General features: G+C 35.5%; 1 protein-coding gene across 8 annotated transcripts in view; it reads right to left on the bottom strand.

Annotated features, from left to right (window-relative positions):
- CCDC66 (coiled-coil domain containing 66) overlaps window positions 1-14,530 on the bottom strand; it is a 51,805-nt gene that overhangs the window by 36,822 nt on the left and 453 nt on the right. For 2 of the 8 annotated variants that reach the window (XM_082414177.1, XM_082414179.1), the window contains exons 2-8: window positions 13,033-13,097; window positions 12,328-12,353; window positions 6,430-6,877; window positions 4,782-4,947; window positions 4,492-4,595; window positions 2,969-3,090; window positions 2,041-2,142 (exon numbers count right to left, since the gene is read on the bottom strand). In XM_082414177.1, coding sequence (XP_082270303.1) covers window positions 2,041-2,142; window positions 2,969-3,090; window positions 4,492-4,595; window positions 4,782-4,947; window positions 6,430-6,877; window positions 12,328-12,353; window positions 13,033-13,097 — 1,033 coding nt within the window. Of the gene's footprint in view, window positions 1-2,040; window positions 2,143-2,968; window positions 3,128-4,487; window positions 4,596-4,781; window positions 4,948-6,429; window positions 6,878-12,327; window positions 12,354-13,032; window positions 13,098-14,530 lie in introns of all 8 variants that reach the window. The other 6 variants (XM_082414176.1, XM_082414178.1, XM_082414182.1 and 3 more) reach the window with 6 other exon arrangements.

Below are 14,530 nucleotides of genomic sequence, written 5' to 3'. Positions count from 1 at the left end.
ATGTCCCCCCAGTAGCACCTCTCCATTATCTTACAGCATTCACACATAAATACATAAAAACTACATTTAAACAGTAAAAATATGCATAGATAATCATACTCTAACCTTGGTTGTCCAACCCTGGATGTAGTATATGATTTCCTTTCTAGTCTTTCTCCCATCCCCAACCCCTATCTCTGACTCCAAAATATAAATAACTTTACTGGTTTTCTAGATTATTAAAAAAAAAAAATGACACATGCTATCATTAAAAAAAAACTAAAAGTCACCTTAAATGGTTAATTCTTTATTTACATTAACAATCATAGTATGGATTACTCCCAGATAATAAATGACCTAAAAAGCCATGCAAAATAAGCAATAATAAATGATATGCTAACACTTCAACTGACATTTCGGTAACAGAAATACCTAATACTTTTAGCATTAAAGTTTTTTTAATCCTAATGTTGAAAAGTAAATAAGCTTACAACTGATTCTCAACAACATCATGAGTAGTTTTATTTGCAGTTTTTAGTACTATGTGCATGCATCAATTTCTAAACTCTAAAAACTTAGAATTATCATCCAGAACTATAGAGTTTTCCAAAATAACTTCTAGCAAGACTAATTTATTGCCTTTTAACATTTGGTCAAAGTGCTTTTGGGAACATAGAAAAACGTAATTCATATTTCATTCCTTTTGTTAACGTAAAGGTATCAACAGACTATAAACTGATGTAGGCTAGTCAGTCCTATATGGAGCAGAACAAGCGGCCATGCAAACAATCTAACTGGCAGGGTTCTATAAGAACTCTACCAGTACTGAAAATGTCTACCACCAGAATCATACCTTTAGGTTACTGCCTTATTTTCAGAATACATTTGTTAAAATGTAAATGTTCATTAGGAAGGAAAAAAAGAAATAGTTAATAACTTTTTTAAAATTTAAGGAGCGGGGCTTCCCCGGTGGCGCAGTGGTTAAGAATCTGCCTGCCCAGTATTTACAACAGCCAGGACATGGAAGCAACCTAAGTGTCCACTGACAGATGAATGGATAAAGAAGATGTGACACATACATACAATGGAATATTACTCAGCCATAAAAAGAAATGAAATTGAGTTATTTGTAGTGAGGTGGATGGACCTAGAGTCTGTCATACAGAGTGAATAGGTCAGAAAGCGAAAAACAAATACTGCATGCTAACACATATATATGGAATCTAAAAAAAAAAAAAAAAGGTTCTAATGAACCTAGGGGCAGGACAGGAATAAAGATGCAGACATAAAGAATGGACTTGACACAGGGAGGGGGAAGGGTAAGCTGGGATGAAGTGAGAGAGTAGCACTGACATGTATACACTACCAAATGTAAAACAGCTAGCTAGTGGGAAGCAGCTGCATAGCACAGGGAGATCAGCTCGGTGCTTTATGACCACCTAGAGGGGTGGGATAGGGAGGGTAGGAGGGAGACGCAAGAGGGAGGGGATATGGGGATATATGTATACATATAGCTGATTCACTTTGTTATACAGCAGAAACTAACACAACATTGTAAAGCAATTATACTCCAATAAAGATGTTAAAAAAAAAAGAATCCACCTGCCAATGCAGGGGACACAGGTTTGAACCCTGGTCCAGGAAGATCCCACATGCCACAGAGCAACTAAGCCCGTGCACCACAACTACTGAGCCTGCGCTCCAGAGCCTGCAAGCCACAACTACTGAGCCCGTGCGCCACAACAACTGAAGCCCGCGTGCCTAGAGCCGGTGCTCTGCAACATGAGAAGCCACCACAATGAGAAGCCCAAGCACTGTAACGAAGAGTAGCCCCCACTCACTGCAACTAGAGAAAGCCCGTGCGCAGCAACGAAGACCCAACGCAGCCAAAAATAAAATAAATAAATTAAAAAAAAATTTAAGGAGCATACTGCACTCAATAAAAATTAACTGGTAATTTAAAAAAGAGTATTTAGATTCACTTCTTCAAGGAAAGTACATTATATAGTCATCAAGTACTAAAGGGCTTATATATTCAAAGTAATGACATTTAGAACTTACCTCTAAAATCTGACTAGCTCTAGGTGGTGAGTGCCCGTCAGCCTGGATCACCATTACCTGACTGGGAGACTGTGACAGAATGCTAGAATAGCTAGCAGAAGTCTAAAAACAAAAAGAAAAACAAGGGCACTTTTTTGTCTAGTATTAAATACATGCAAAATTTAAAGGTCCCCAAAGCACTACCCGAGGGACACATGGTATACACTTATGTTTGATAAGCAATCACTTATGTTTGATTTGATAACCTTGTAGTGGATACCACATGGTCAGTGCTAGAGTTTTGTGGTCATCTATAACATCGTGGAGCTCTTTTATAGGAGCCTAAAGGAGGTGCCAGGGGCCTTTACACTCACCTACTAACATAGTAAGACTATTTACAGAATGCAAACAGAGTAGTTGAGGTCATAATTTAATTCAAAATAATGTTGTTTTAAAATACCATATGAAAAGTGAGTTTTAAAAAAATGAATAAGTTTCAAAAATAAGCTTTATGAGGGACTTCCCTGGTGGCACAGTGGTTAAGAATCTGCCTGCCAATGCAGGAGACACGGGTTCGAGCCCTGGTCGGGAAAGATCCCACATGCCGTGCAGCAACTAAGCCCGTGCACCACAACTACGGAGCCTGCGCGCTAGAGCCTGTGAGCCACAATTACTGAAGCCCGTGCGCCTAGAACCCATGCTCCGCAACAAGAGAAGCCACTGCAATGAGATGCCCTTGCACCGCAACGAAGAGTAGCCCCCGCTCACAACTAGAGAAAAGCCCATGTGCAACAACAAAGACCCAACGCAGCCATAAATAAATAAATAAATAAATAAATAAATCTATTTTTTAAAAAAGTAAGCTTTATGATATGAACAAGGCTTAGCATTAAAAAATTGCAGTTAAGGTATCTTATATTCCATAAGTGTCTGATTTTGATACTTTTACCTTAGCCTGATCAAGAATTTGAAGTTTTTCCCATACTATTTTATCACTTTCAGATTTTTTCCATGGATTATTCCATTTTTCAGAAGCTTCTTTTTCTTTCTTCTTTAAAGCAACCTGTTCATCTGTAAATAATGTCCTTTTTAAAAAAATATACAAAAACTGTAAAAAAAAATGACGTAAACAAATCATGACCTTCTTAAAGAGTGCAGATTCCAACACAGATCAAAATTTTTTTAGGAAGGAGATTAACTCACAAGACAGAGAAGAATTTTAAGGATATGGAATAAAAGAAAATGTTTAATCAGAACCAAATTTAAGTATGGCATAAATGGATATAAAAATGTTTGTTTTACTACAATTATAAATAAGGAGCAATTTTTTCAGAACATATTTTATATTATGCTAATTATTGTGAGGTTCTACTGTACAATAATGTTCATTTAATTATTACTAAAAGGCTTAAAAGCTAGAACTCTGGAGTCAGAGAACCCTGGGGTCAAATTCAGGTTCAACCACTTCCCGGCTGTGTGACTGTGGGCAAAATGATGTTCATCCCTCTAAACCCCATTTTTTATTCTATGAAATCAGAGTAATAATAGCGCCTATTTTCAGTATAGGGCCTCACACAAAGTAAATATTTAATAAATGTCAGCCATTATTATTTATAACTGCTGAAAGTACATAAAATCATGTGTCCAAATTTGTACTGAAAAAACATTTAAAGCTGCAATTATGATATAAAACACATCAGATCTCCAAACCTTCTGACACTGCTACCATACATTTAATTTCTTTATTATTCTATTACTTTGACTTCCAACATCAATTCATTCCCTATTTCTTCACTTACCTCTTTTTCTAGATCACCTGTCCTGGAAGGGTTGTGACTAACTGGCAGGACTTTCCAGTTCAGTGGACAGTGAATCCCATCTTCATGCTTTTAGTACAACTATTCCTAAGTACAACTACTACCTCGTGTATTTTCCAAACTCTGATACCTGGACCCTAAGTCTAGTCCAAGAAGTAACAGGAGTTTCTTAGTTATTATCTTACTTACTTTAAGACCCTACGTAACAGAAATTATAACTTTTTCTGTTATGATGTCTACAGACTGAAAAAAAGAAATAAGCTTATTTTTGTATGGTATATACTGATTGATATCATATTGATGATTCTTGATTAGAATGTTTTAATTTTTAAAATGAATTATTTTTAAATAAAACCATCTTTAACCCATAGAATTTCTGTAATGGAAAAATATGAAAATGGATTCTCAGGAAATGAGAAATGTTTAGGAATCTTTGAGCTCCAGAAGGATCCTGATGATATTAATGTTCATCTGTGGCTTTTGGTGCAAATCACAGATCAGCAAACAAAAAGATATGACATAAGGGAATGTGAAATCACAAAGTTTCTTACGCCATTTGCCATTTTGATAATATCATACTGCAAGATGTACTTCATCCTCAATATATATTCCTTAAGCCAACAAAACTATAATAAAAGGTGCAATAATTACCTACCAAGCTCTTTCCTCCACTGGGCTTTTTTTGCTTCCAACAAACCTCTATCACGTTCTCTTTCTCCCAGAGTACTGAATATGTCAGCTGGTTTCCATATATTCTCTCTAAGACAAAACACAAAAAATAACAGAAACCTTATCATATGTTTCTATACAACTTACTCCATAAATATTAAGTAATAAACTTTTAAATAGCTCTAGTCTTCAGAGTAAATATTTCACATACAAGTCAAGGAAAAGTAAAACCATATTCCCAAGATGACCCCACAACAACAGACGTGAGTTACATACGTGGCAATTTTCTGCTCATACTGATTAGATGTCACCTGATTTTCATTTAAAACAGACTTTTTTTCATCCTGAACAGATGAAATGGCCTCAGTTTTCTGCGTAAGTCCCACGATGTTCTCATCCTTTGGCTGATCAGGAATATTGTTTAAATTTAGACTATACTGACCTAGAAGGTAAAATGCATATTTTAAAATTAATACTAAAATTACATCTATTGTAATACCTTATCTTGATACAGTTACACAGTTTTAAAAAACATGGCTTTACACATCATCTAATTAATCACCTCTCACAGCAGCCCTTGCAGTGCGTATTATGATTCCCTTTTTGTCAAAAAAGGAAACTGAGCCTCAGAGGTTAAATGGCCCAGAGGTATGGCCATAGCCATACAAACTTTTGTTTCAAATAAGAAAACAAGCAACAACAACCAAAAAAACCTCTATTTACTCTTGCCAACAACACTTTTACAAATAATATAAATGATAATACAAATCACAACTTAAAGGAGAATAAATGCAAACAGCTTTATAAAAAACTCATTACCTTGCCCTTATTTTTCTCATTTAGCTGAGAAAGCAATCAGTGATGAACTTTTCCATGGACCACTTTCTCTATATCCCACCTATATCTATTCCAAATGTTTTACACAGGGCTCAGATGCTTGGCTCAAAAATCCCTCAATGTGATAGTTCTCCCAATGGAGAGAAAGCATATCGAATATGCAGGTCATTATATGATTAGGCAAATTCTGCTTTTAACTTTGTTGATACCATCTCTCATTACGCCTAGTAAGTTTTTAGTTTTTGTTCTCTGAGCTGGAATTCTAGCCTTAAAGATAAAAGTTAGCTCCCTGACTTTACAAAGAATAATCTATACCAAGAGAAGGCAAATGACTCCATTTTGAGCCCCTTGGGAGTGCTAAGGAGCTACCTGGTCCCCAGACCAGTTGTGGGGCCTCTTTCTGGTGACTGTTAATTTTATTTTTATTTATTTCACGGTTGCTTAACAAAATTTTAATAATATTTCTATTCATAGTCACAATTCCTTAGCTCAAAGCTGAAACTAGAAGGCTTTTAAAAACATAATACAATACCCTGACTAGTAAAACAGAAGGCATATAATACGCCACTACTTCCAAGTCAGTGTTTTACGTTGGTTAAAAAGATAGTGCTGCTAATTCTAAGCAAGGATTGAGAGTCAGGAAGAGCAAAAGCCGAGGCCAGGAAAATAATCCTTTTCAGCAACTCATGTCAAATCTTCATAGCAAAATTCCCTCATTTTTCATTAGAAATACAATAACAATTTTTTAGAACATTTTACATAATTAGTTTTCATGTAAGTAAAGCCTCCTACCTTCCAAAATTAGTACAATAGCTTTCTGTACTAAAATCTAGAATCCACAGAAACTGGGTTTCTTAAGGCCATGGTACATGAGAATAATATTCTGAACATTAACCTTAAAACATGGCATATTTTAACTACAAAAGTAATTCTGCCTATGAGAATGTTTTCTAAACGAATATTTATTTGAAAACATTGTTACATGTTAAACTAGAATTTAAGAGGCACAGTTATGTAAAATCCAATGAAACTCAAATTCTAAAACTTAACATATTGATAAAATATTAAAACTTCAGAAAAATCTTACTTGTTTCCTCCCTCTTTCCATTCTCAGTCAGGGAAACTGATTTATTTCCTTGGTTTACAGTCATCAAAATCTGTTGTAGTTGGTCTTGTGTTAGACACACCAAACTGCTCTTCACATTTTCAGCTGTGATGTGCTTTTTGCAAGGCTTCTGTTTAGCTAGTACAAATGCATTTATGCTGTTTCTAGTCTTCTGTATATTAGGGGTTGCATGTGAAATTTCTTTCTGGATATGAAGATGGTCTTTATCTGCATACTGCTTGCATAAATCCTTAGTGGGTGAAAAAGTCATACTATTTTTTTCACTTTTTGCCAATGAAGTTTCTGAACAAATTCTCTTCTTTTGAGAAAGTTTTTCACTCCTGACACAAGTATTTTGTGATTTCAGAATGTATCCAGTTTGTTTATTTCTTAAAGGACATTTTGCAATCTTGGTCTTATTTCCCATCTGCTAAAACACCAGAAATTTATTCTTTACAATAGCCCACGAAAAATCAACAATTATCTTTATATAATCAGTGATAAGTCAGGCTTCGAAACTTTTTTTTCCCTCATTTTGCTAGTTAGATAATATACCCATAAGAAACTAACACTTAACCTTTGCAAATCTTCACTTGAAAGCTTCATTAACAACTGGAAATTATTATTTTATTTCAGGATAATGAAGATTACAAAACAACTTTTATTCTAGGTGTTTACAGTTCATTCTGCTTCAGCTTTGAATCTCATGTCATGATTCTAACACCCACACTACCTTTCTTTACAGGCATTTATACACCCGTAGGTTACTAGCCCTTATTCCTTGAATAACTTAGCTTGTGGGTCACCATCCCTCTCTCTAACCTAACTCCTGTCTTAATTATTGGTGCTTTCATATTCTTTCAATACCCTGGCCTCATTTCCTTGACCTCTGTTCCTATACTCTTGTCTTCCATGCTACCTCAGTTACTCATTGCCACAGTGATATCATCTTATACTGACCTTGTAACTACCCATAACTGTAATCCCTCCATAATCTCAATTTCAATAAGAACCTCCAGTCATAGGCCTTAGCACTAGTCAGTGCCTCTACTTGGGACATTATTCCTTCAGATTTTACATGGCTCATTCACTCACCACGTTCAAATCTTGGCTCAACATCACTGGCTCAGTGAGGTCTTCTCTGAACACCCTATTAAAAATTGCAGGCTTCCTGCTCTAACTTCACTCCCACCTCCCTAGCACTCCTCAGTTTCTCAAGCCTACCGTGCCCCTTCCCTTTCTCTCATGTTTCTCTATAGCACTTTTGTCCTGTAATATTCTATATTTATTTTGATTATTTTCTGCCCATTCCACCTTTTTTTTTAAAATTTATTAATTTATTTTTGGATGCATTGGGTCTTCGTTGCTGTGCACAAGCTTTCTCTAGTTGTGGCGAGCGGGGCTACTCTTCATTGAGGTGTGTGGGCTTCTCATTGCAGTGGCTTCTCTCATTGTGGAGTGTGGGCTCTAGGCGTGTGGGCTTCAGTAGTTGTGGCTCGTGGGCTCCAGAGTGCAGGCTCAGTAGTTGTGACGCATGGGCTTAGTTGCTCCGCGGCATGTGGGATCTTCCCGGACCAGGGATGGATCCCGTGTCCCCTGCACTGGCAGGCAGATTCTTAATCACTGCGCCACCAGGGAAGTTCCCACCTTTTTCTAACGTAAACTCTACAGGGCAGAGATTTTTGTTTGCTTTGTCTACTGCTGTGTCCCCAGTATCTGAACAGTGAGTGGAACAGGGTAGGTTTCAGTAAATTTTTGTTGATTTACTATCTTCAACCATACCATTTTAAAGACTGAATTCTTTCTCTCTCTCCCCCAAATTAGCTCCCCTTTCCAAAATATCTCATTTCTGTAGCACTGTTGTTCTAATCTTTCAGACCAGCAACCATGGAGTCATCTCTGACTCTTTATCCTCCTTCACAGTCTTCTTTAGCTTACCAGAAAGTACTGGTCATTTTTTCCTTCCAAATATCTTTTTCTCCCGTTTTACATGACAATACACCTAAATTCAGGTTTTCATTACCACACTACTGATTACAGCTTATCTCAAATCTATCCCACTGTATATTTCTGCAAACCCATCTAACATAAAATAATTCAACAGTCATTCAATAAATACTAAGTGTTGCTTTTTAGGTGATCAACACTATGGGAAAAATGTTGGAGGTATAAAATGAGTAAGACAAGATTCTTGTTATCAAGGAGTGGGGCAGATGCCACATGGCTTTCATCTGGCTTATCATATCCCAAACGTCCTTGTCTTTCAAAAATGACATAATACACAACCACACTTTGACCAATGAATCAACCCCATTTTACCTTTCTTTTCAAAATGTACCTGTATTATCAGTAGTAAAATCTCTTTATTACCCTCTTCCCCTCACCTATACCCTTTTACTCCAGGCTTTACACTTTTGATAATACTAATACCACAATCTAAAATGCCCTTTTACCCTCCTATCTCTGTGGCTATTTTTATATAACTAACTCTAAATGAGAGGTGGCAAATTTAAATACCTACTGTAAATTAGCCTGGGTGGGAACTAGGATAATTGAAGAGCACTTTTCTGTCTAAATGAGGCAGCCACCCCTCAGAAGCAGCCTACATTGCCAAAGAGGAATCTGAGTCTACTTGCTAGATCATCCAGTATTTCAAGAGAACCCAAAATGCCATATTTTACCTTAAAAGTTCCATTTTTTAGACACTCACAATTCATTCTAGTTTTTGAAAACCATTGTGTGGATTAGGTAAATTATCAGCAGACTGCACATAGGTTACAGAGCTAAGCTCTACCACCCCAGTCTCCAACGACTACAGGTATTACTAATCCTACCCTTCTTTGACTCATACTGACATTTTCGGGATCATTAACAGCTGAGTATTTTGGTTCTCTAATCAGTTTCTCACTCAAACTGCTAAGAAGTGTAGTGTATTCCCTTAACGTATCTTAAAAGTCTCTCACTTTTGTCCCCTTCTTTCCATTCTGCTAGCCACCATGCTTCAGGGTCTCATAAGACTCTCCCTGGACTAATATAATTGGCCCTTAAGTAGTGTCCCTGTTACGATAATCTGTCCTTCACAGAATTGCCTGAAGCTCTTTCCTACAACACAAATCATATCTAGTCTACTTTTCAAAAATTCTTTAATGCTCCCTACATGCAAATCAAATAAGTTCAAACCCTCTGTGTATACATTTAAACTCCTCATGATTGTAACCACCCTCCCTAAGTTTTATGTTCTACTTCTACTTTATTGGAGTATAATTGCTTTACAATGGTGTATTAGTTTCTGCTTTATAACAAAGTGAATCAGTTATCCATATACACACGTTCCCATATCTCTTCCCTCTTGCAGCTCCCTCCCTCCCACCCTCCCTATCCCACCCCTCTAGGTTCTTACCTAGTTTTGATTGTACCAGTACTTTTCCTAATATTAAAAAAATATAAAGACAGCGTCCAATGCATTTAACGCTGGCCGACTTTACAATTTATATGGGGCCAGGATCCCAATGCCAGAAAGAATCAGAGAAGATTAACATTTTAAAATATAAAATGTGCTACCTAGCACTAATATTGTATACATCTTTTAGTGTGTTACTATTCTCTCACACACAGAAATACCTGCGAAAATTTTAAGATGTTTTATATTTCAACTAATTGTGAGATAATTTTGAGTTTAGAATTTATAAATTACCCATGACACTGTATCATTAATATTTATCTTCCTATAAAAGCTTAAGAAATTAGACTGGTAACCATCTTTACTTCATATTTACTACCACAGATTAAAGAAAAGTACAGGAGAGATTTTGAAAGAATTAAAGTACTCTGACCACAGTTTGTTAAACTTGATGATGATGAGATAGAGTTCACAGTGTTTAAAGAGCACACTATGTACACGACAGTAATTCAACCTATGAGGAAGAGGAAAAACAGAAATGTAGGTAGTATAGTCACTTAGGAGCTTACCCCAGTAGAAGAAAAGCACTGTGATGAGTGAATTCATGAATAACTTACAGAAAAGAGAATTCAACATATAGCTACAGAACTGTGAGATTTTGGAAACTAAAAAACTGATTAAAACAAAAAAAGGAAGACAGCACTACTGTTTTTGGTTTTTGTCTTCTGTGAAGAGCAAAGAAAGAAATAAGCATCTCAGGAACCTCTATAAATAAGAGAAGAGACGCTCCTTGAAATAAAGTCAATATAGAAAGGAGATTTAGGTTGCATCAGTATTTTTTTCCAGCTTTACTGAGATTTGACCATTAAAAATTATATATATTTAAGGTGTAAAATCTGATGATTTGGCATATGTATACATTGTGAAATAATCACCACAATCAAGCTAATTAACATACCCATCACTTCACACAGTTACCATGCATCAGTATTTTGGAGTCCCAAAAGCAAGAGGAATAAACCCAAACAATCTGCTTTAAGATAATAAATAATTTAAGATCAACATCAGCACAGACTTATTAGTTACCCTGGAAAGAAGAATCCTAGAATAAAAAAATCCCTAAACTGCTAAAAGAATTTTGTAATGATTCTACCAAAAGTCCAAGACTAGTAACTTTGTTTATTACAGGCATAAAAGGGGATCTCCAGATGTTCTAAGGTGGTTAAAAAGATAATGAAATGTCTTCACAGATGTAGTGACCATAGCACATCCATTAAGGACACAATCGAAGAGGGAACGTGTGCAAGAGAATTGAGGTCAGGTGAAGATAAAAAAAAACTATGTGTAATACTTGATTTCTATCTAGGAGCATGAAAAGGAGCACTGTATTTGTTAATGTGACTCAAATAAGAACAGTTAGTTGCAATATTTTAATAGGGCAGGGCTAGGAAAAAAACTATACAATCTGTATTCTGTGATTAAGGGAACACACAAGGTATGTATATACTGTGTATGTATGTGTGTGTATGTAATAATTTTTATAGGTAGCTTGTGGAATTACTCTGATCAGCATTACCCATTTATCAAGTAATTGATATGTTGGGTTCTCAAGCAACTTCTCCACCTTGATTAAATCAGGAAGAAACAGCAAAGCCATCAAGGGTTCAGAGTTGAGAAAAGGGCCACATCACCCAAACCAGTCTCTATTCAAGATATGGAAAGACAGACTTTAAGATGGTGCAAAATAAAATGGGCTACAGTAAGTTATAGACGGGGAGAGTAGAAATTTCTGCTGCTTAATGGAAAAAGAAATGGGAAACAAGAAAAGTAGTGGTATCAAAATTTTGAAGCAGTAATGTATTTTGTAGAAAAAGGCACTGTGGGTTCCTGATAAAGAAAAATAATTTAAAAGGAAAACTATTATTTAGCTCAAGTGTAACCTCTTAGAGGAGGAAGCTAAATGCATGTAAGACTTTGTCAATCAAATACATCTTTTTGGTGTGGGAAAATGCAATTTGAGTATGAAAAAAAAATTTTTGCTTTAAAGTTTGACTATTTTTAAAGATGTCACGAGGTGCACTGTCCAGTACAGTAGCTATTAAATTTAAATTAAAAATCAAACAAGTAAATTAAAAATTCACTTCCTTAGTCACACTGGCCACATTCAAATTCTTAATAACTACACATGGCTAGTGGCTGACTGTCATATTGGACAGCACTAATTTTAGAACATTTCCATCACTGCAGAAAGTGTTACTGGACAGAACTGATCTAGAGAAGTGAGTTCTAGGAGGCTTTTTAAACTGAGAAATTATGATTCCATTTCTGTAAAAGGACCAGCCTGAAAGCAAGGGTATAATAACTTTTCACCATCATTCCAAACCCTTTGTAACAGTTTGACAGGAATTATTTTTAAACCACTGTAAAGTAAACTGCATTTTACATTTGAAAACAAGTCAGGTCAAAGTCATTTGGCTTACCTTTACAGAAATTTTTGATTTATGTTCTACAAAAGAAAAAAAAAATTACTAAACTATCAACCGAAAACATACTAAGGAAGTCACAAAAGAAAATTTTAATTAACATTATTTTAAGAAGATATTAAGTAAAAATATTAACCCTCAAAGCATTAACTTTAGGTCCTGTCTGAGTGTTCTAACTTTTACAGTGTGGTTCAAGTATTTATATTTCATTTTTGTTTATTTTCCAAGGTAAAAGTATAAACAGATCAGAGAAAAAGAAAATAATGTGAATGAAAAGAGTACCAAAGCATACTCTGAGCTTTAAAACTAAAACTAAAAATGACTTTAAAACTATGGTCTTATTATAAATTGAATTTTCTCAAACAACACATTCTCTACATGCACAGAACATAACTGCCTAAGTTTTACCTAGATTATTCATTAGGCAATAAGCATATTTGCTATATACAAATATAATAAAGAAATGTTACAAATGAAATATACTGGAACATTAAATTATATGAATAAATACTGACAGTGGTAAACAATGATGTAATCTGACTTTACTTGGCTAAAAATAAATTTGAGGAAGTTAGGGAAACCAGCTTTTTTTCAAGGTGTCATTTAAATATTCCACTACAAGCAAAAACTCTGTTAAACAACTACACATTTTTCGTAGGAATTTAGAAGTTAATATTTTAGATTTCTAGTAATATAGCATACCATATGGAGACAGTATTAGCTTGGTTTTTCCATCCAATAATTCAGTTTCAAGCTTTAAACCATCTCTGCAAAATAAAAGAAAGTTTTCTGTCATTTTTAAGAAACAGCAACATTTTAAATAGACAGAAATGCTCAGTTGAACCTTGAAAGTAAATTTGTTCTCCTGAATTTATAAAGGAATCTTGTAAATATTAAACCGTTCTTTTTAAAAAAAATTTCTATAGATGTTCATTTTTCTTTTAAAAATTGATGTATAGTTGAAACCATTCCTTTAATTTAAAACACTTTTCAATTCAAAATAAAATTAAAAACGTCATGGAGAAAATTACTGAAACTTTCCAACAATACCAACAATTTATCATGTTTCATCTGAAACTTCATTTTGTTACTGACAAGGAATAAATTAATCTGGTTATCGTAACAACATTTAGTTCTTCTAACTCTAGACTGGAAAAAATGATGCTGTTACAAAACTCCTCACCTATGTTAATGGAGCAAAACACATCTAGCTACCATTTATTAGCTTCATAATGGTCTCATGACTAACACATTCTATGGCCTGTTAGACCAGTACCTGAAAATGAAGCTATAAGATTGCCACCAGGGTTATTAACTGCTTGAGCATGGAGTTCTACTCTATTCTGAATATTTCAACTAATACATATTCACACTTAGTGACACTTTTGTAACTATCACAGCAATACATCTATAATAAACTTTGCCCGCTACACTTTATCTGTGCCTGTCAAACGCAAGAGCACAAAGTTAACAGTAGATACTACCAACGAAACTTGTACGTCTGTTAAGGTCCTAATAAAAATTCCACTGAAAACTAAAACAGCAGTACACACAGGTATTTTACTGTTTTAGTGAGAGAGAGAGAAAAGACGTACGTCAACACATATCAACAGGGACAAAAATGACGTCCAAGAGACAAAATTAAATCCCGCGGGCCAAAAAAAGGGAACACGAAATTTCCGGTGATGCTAAGGTTGGGGAAATCAAACGATTTCAACTTACTAAGATAAAAACACCACAAAGAATGGGTTTTAAGGGTTTCCCGGTAGCACGGTTACAAACAGTTCATGTTTACGTCGGTGAAACTTAAGCAAAAGAAAGACCTTGAATGAAACCGTGAAGTACGTCTATTCAGCACTACCGCGTTGCAAACGCCTTCAGGGGCAGACTGTCTTGTTTCTTACCCCTAGATTCTAGAACACAGAAACCATTTGCTAAACGAGGTGCACGAGTGTAAGTTTGGTGACTTTTCATCTTCTTAAAATATCAAACTTTCCAGTGATGATAAACCACGCAAAAGTCCTTTTTATTTATTCAACCACTACTTAATGAGGGCCTGTCAGGTGCCAGGCACCGGTGATACACGACTCCTCGAGAAGCCTCGGCTCCCGGCACGTAGGCCGCTAAGCTCCTCTGGGCGCTCCCACACTCTGCAAAGAACCCCGAAACAGGGTCGCAAAGCACCAGGGCCCGAGCCAAG

The sequence above is a fragment of the Balaenoptera physalus genome, assembly GCF_965194825.1.
Source record: "Balaenoptera physalus genome assembly, chromosome: 11".
NCBI lineage: Eukaryota > Metazoa > Chordata > Mammalia > Artiodactyla > Balaenopteridae > Balaenoptera > Balaenoptera physalus.
This window is presented reverse-complemented; position numbering and strand designations above follow the sequence as displayed.